Below are 4,763 nucleotides of genomic sequence, written 5' to 3' on the forward strand. Positions count from 1 at the left end.
CAGTAAAGCATAACATCATACATAAAGCATATTACAATGTTTTTGTTATGTACCATGCAAGTAGCCCTTGTCACTGCATTGAAGAGCTGGTTGTAAAAAATAAAAAAAAACAATAACACATGTACGTACTCACTAACTTCAGTCCTAGAATAAATAAAGATCTGTATGCTATGTATTTAGCTCTGGTTTCATGATATACAAATTAGGGTGAAGCATGAAAATATTCAGTAACACTGGTCTATAATGAGTGGATCTAAAGCTTTGGCAAATTCATTACCTGACAAACAGGCCAACAATTACCTGCATGTTTTTTCTTGTGTTCCTCCAGCGGAGCAGGTGTTTTGGAGATCACATCTCGGACAGCTTGTCTTAGCTTCCTTTGTTCTTTTCGGTATTTCTTTGCAGTACTCTGTTGCTTAAATTGTTTGTTCTTTAACTTGTTGTCAAGTTTGATTTTACTAGTTTTCAGCAACTTGCGAAAGCTTGGGACTCGTTTTGTATTTTTCCTCTAGAAACCAAAAGAAAAAGTATCAGTGGACTTAGTCATTCATGTTTCCTCTGATTAAAATGAGTGAGATTTTCCTTTAATACCAAAGATGGCGTTTTTTTAAAAGGACAAGTTAAACACTGTCATTACTATCAAATAAATTGCAGTTAAACATGGGTTTCTCCTTAATTTCAAGTTCATCCCATTTTTACTAAATGAACTTACCTGCATTCACCTCCATGGAAGGAAGCTGGACAATAATCTGTCAGAAACTTTTAACAGTTCGAGCTCTCTAACTGCCATATCCAACACAAAAAGTAATTTGGCTTAGAGAGATCTCATAGCTCTCCCTATTTCAAGAAAAATTAATGGAAAAGGCCCATGGATTATCTAGGCCCCCCCCTTTGTCTAAATTTAGACCTGAATACAGAGCCAGGACCTTATTGATATGTATGTGATCTGTTTCTAGTGATGAATCAGGATAAAATACCCACATTATTAAAATTAATTACTGACAACCTTTGAAGCCAATTGACCATCAAATACTGACTGACTTCTCTGAGCTTTGTGAGGGTGGTAAAGGGAACACTACAAATGTTTGCTCCTTTCTCCCAGAGACCGAAGCAGATGGTATCAGCCACAGCTGCTTCTTCACGTCTAAGGTTGATCTCACCTATTTCCATCTCATCTCATCCTCTATGTGCATGGAAGGCCAGAGCCTGGAAGTGCTACCAATACACCACCTTCTACATTCCTTTTCCATAGCTTCAGACAGCATCTCATGTAGAGACAGCCTGTTTGATATTTCAATTAGTGTTTAATGTGTAATATTTAATAATTTTGGGGGTTTAATAGTTATAGCAGTTGTTAAGGTCATGTTAGGGTTCCCTCTGCCCCTGTAATACAGTCTGCTGTAGTTGAAGGCACTTGCGAGTGGGGTGCTCTGTTCACCTTAAAGCCCCCAGACACGGTTTGTTTTCTCAAGCTTCTGGCTCCACCAGATGGAGAAATTTGGTGTTAAACCTCTAAATCTGAACCCAGCCCCTTTACTGCCAGCCGGAACCTGGCAGATGGCTTTCATAAGCATCTGGACTGAAAGCTCTGATTCAGAAACAGGGCGACAGGGCAGCTCTCGCTGTGACGGCTCTGCTGCAGGTGCAGCCATGTCCCAGCAGGCAGCACCTCGATGCAGCTGGGGGACTGCCACTGCTGTAGGGAGCAGGCTTTGTGTTTGGCAACAATGGCAGCTACTTTCCTTCATGGGGGGGGTCAGGCTGGTGCTTCGGGCCCCAGGGATTCTTAGTCCAGAGCCTACGCCTCCTGGCTCCCCCACCCCATCCCTGCATTACACGGCAGAGTCTGGGTCCTTCCTTTCCTCTCTCCTGCTTTCACTTGCCCCCTCCCAGACCAGCCTCCAGAGCCAGCAAGCCCCTCTGCTGTTGGCCTCAAAGGCTCAGATCAAGCCTAGTGGCTTCTTAATCTGGCAGGAGAAATACCATGCATCTGCGACCAAGAAGGCAGTTTTCCTGAAACACTTTGCAGGAGAACTGCTCTTCTGGTGTGGCTCAGGACCCACCAAGGTGCAGCAGCTTTAAGCCCAGTGTATGGAAATGGAAATCTCCTCCCTTGCTTGCTCCAAGGGCTTTATAGCTATGGACAAGCAAAACTTGGGGGATGCCCACCAAAGGTTTTAGAAACATCTGAAGCCCCAGGTGTGGGTGGAGCATATTTGCCAGTAGTAGGGCCACAGAGGACAGAGATGCAACTGGACCTGGAGACAGCGAGAAGGACTGCAACGGGATGGGCAGCAGCAGAAGTGACAGTGACAAGGACAGTGAACGAACTGAGACAGTAAACCCCAAACCGGGGTTTGGACGACAGGACTGTCACTTGAGTAGGTGAGGGTGGGTGCAGGGGAGCAGTTGTGTTTATTGTAACGGGAAGCATTTCTCAATTAATTAAAGCTTCTTAACGTGGTTTTAGGGTGTGTGATGGAAAGTTTATGATAAAGAATGTATATAACTCTTTCTCTCTACAGAAATATATTTTAATTTAAAAAAGGAAAAGACAAACCCCTTCAGTCAGCAGGGGACCAGCTGGTCACCCGGCCAGCACACACCTACACACCCACGGGCGCCCATACTGTACGCACAGGGACGGGACACACGCGTGTGCACACGCGCGCGCATGTCGTCCCCCGCCCCCAGGCCGAGGCCGGGGCCGGGGCCGGGGCCGGCCGGGCCCCGCGACAAAGCTGACCCGCCCCCGAAACCCCCCCGGCCCGCGGCGGCGGCTCTCACCGGCTTCATGGCGGCGGCGGCGGGTCTGGACCTCCGGGGACACGTGCGGCGGCGCGGAGCAGGGCCCGGAAGCTCCCCCCCAGCCCGGCGCGCAGCGCCCCCAGCGGCGGAGGCCTGCGCGGCAGCCGCAGGAAGGACGCGCGCGCTGCGGGGCCTCGCCCGCCTCTCGCGGCAGAAGTGGGCAGGGCCTGGCGGCGGCAGCCGGGGAGAGCCCGTGCCCCGAAACCTGGAGCCAGCCGGGCAAGCCTGAGTGCCTCCGGCCAGGTGTCGGAGGGAAGTCCCTGCCTCTCGCAGGCTCCGTGTGACCGGTCCTACGTACAGTCCAACAGTAAAGCAGGAGAGAGAGAGAAATACACATCCTCTTCCCTCCGGTGCTCGCTCTAGGGCACAGGCGTAGGCTTCTGACACTAAGCTGCTAAGTTACCAGCTTGGTAATACCAAGTAACAGCCTCCAGTTAGTCTCCTTTTTAAAATAATACCACAACTGATATAGGGATACCTTGCGCCTTGGCAATAGGAATCAGCCCAGATATACAGTCCGAAGATTAGGATCTGAACGTTATTTAAAAAAAAAAAAAAAAAAAAAAGCAAGCCAGAGAAACGCTTAGATTTCTTGCAAAGGCTCATCACTGAAAGCAGCTAATGCTTTGTGGCTCAAACTGCACTAATCTGCTAAAATATACTGCAGCTGTGCAAATAAACTGGTGGGAGAAGCCACTCGCATCTCATCCTAGGTGCTTGGCTATCCCCTATACCACAGTATCGGAGCACTGCCTGTCCCAACATAAAGCTCAAGTCCCACAGGCAAGTAGTATTATTCTCCATCACAAGAGTAAAGCAGCAGTTTGCAATCTGGTATGCCAACAACCTGTCGCTAGCACATGTTAACAGATTTATTATAACTACTCCTTACAACAAAAAATTGCTTGTAGTGCTTAGGGTTGTATTGTTTTATAGTGGTGGCGTGCAATCTGTCAGTGTGGGAACCACTGGAGTAGAGAGCTCAACAACTTGCCCAATTGTAACCCAAGGGAGTCTATGGCCAAGCAAGGAATTGCACTCAGGTCTCCATACTGTCCTAACTACTGCCTCGCCCTTCCCTTTCTGCTCTTCAAGTACTTCCAGTTGTTTCAGACTAAACCTTCTATTTGATTTTTTTTAATTCACAAAAATCAAGAGGTGCTCCATGAAAACAATCACCGATTTCTAACAAGGCCAAGTTCTGGGTCAATACCTATACAACACACAAAGAGCATTAGACTGATCCTTTGTACATAACTCCAGAAGACATGATTATCATTCCCATCTTCCAGCTAAAGTTAACTACATTTTGCAATGGGGAAGCTGACATCCTCCAGTTTACTGACAGGGTCACCATTCGGCTCAAGTTTTCACTCTTGTTTTGAGCTCAAACAGAACTTATGAATGAAAAGACGACTCCCCCCCCACCCCCTTTCCCCACAAAGAGAAGAGCAATGCCCCCTCGGAACACATCCAACACCTGCTTCAGGTCAATGAGTGGCTCACTATTCTGAGCCATATTTTTTCCAACCCAGGGCCAAGAATCAGCAGTGTGATGCTTCAGACCTAGATGTAAATACATTTCGATTTTCAGAAGTTCAAGTAAGTTCTTTAAGCATTTTTTTTTTATCAAACTGAAAAGGAGACTAATGAATATACCATAAGGACAGGCAAGGTTCTTTGGGTAGATGTGACCTCTTTTATTAGACCAACTGAGTAGCTGGAAGAAAGTTCTTAGCAAGCTTTCAAGTGTAGTGCCCCTTCTTCAGGCATAGGGAGTCTCTACTGTTGTTCTAACTACTCAGTTGGTCTAATAAAAGATATCACATCTACTCAGAAAACCTTGCCTGCCTATGTGCTTAAACCAGCAGAGTTACAACTAAAACGCTATAAGGGAATATTTTTTAGGTAAAACCATTCAGCAGTATTGAGGATGTTCCAAAAAGAAGTGGGGG

General features: G+C 46.9%; 1 protein-coding gene across 1 annotated transcript in view; it reads right to left on the bottom strand.

The window, feature by feature from the left end:
* The window catches only part of NOC3L (NOC3 like DNA replication regulator), a 24,945-nt gene extending 22,105 nt beyond the window's left edge, over window positions 1-2,840 (bottom strand). The window contains exons 1-2 of the mRNA XM_019556201.1: window positions 2,788-2,840; window positions 301-508 (exon numbers count right to left, since the gene is read on the bottom strand). Coding sequence (XP_019411746.1) covers window positions 301-508; window positions 2,788-2,796 — 217 coding nt within the window. The 5' untranslated portion in view covers window positions 2,797-2,840. The remainder of the gene's footprint in view (window positions 1-300; window positions 509-2,787) is intronic.
* Between the last annotated feature and the right edge of the window lie 1,923 nt (window positions 2,841-4,763).

This window comes from Crocodylus porosus, unplaced genomic scaffold, assembly GCF_001723895.1.
Source record: "Crocodylus porosus isolate Cpor-Errol unplaced genomic scaffold, CroPor_comp1, whole genome shotgun sequence".
In the NCBI taxonomy this organism is placed as follows: Eukaryota; Metazoa; Chordata; order Crocodylia; family Crocodylidae; genus Crocodylus; species Crocodylus porosus.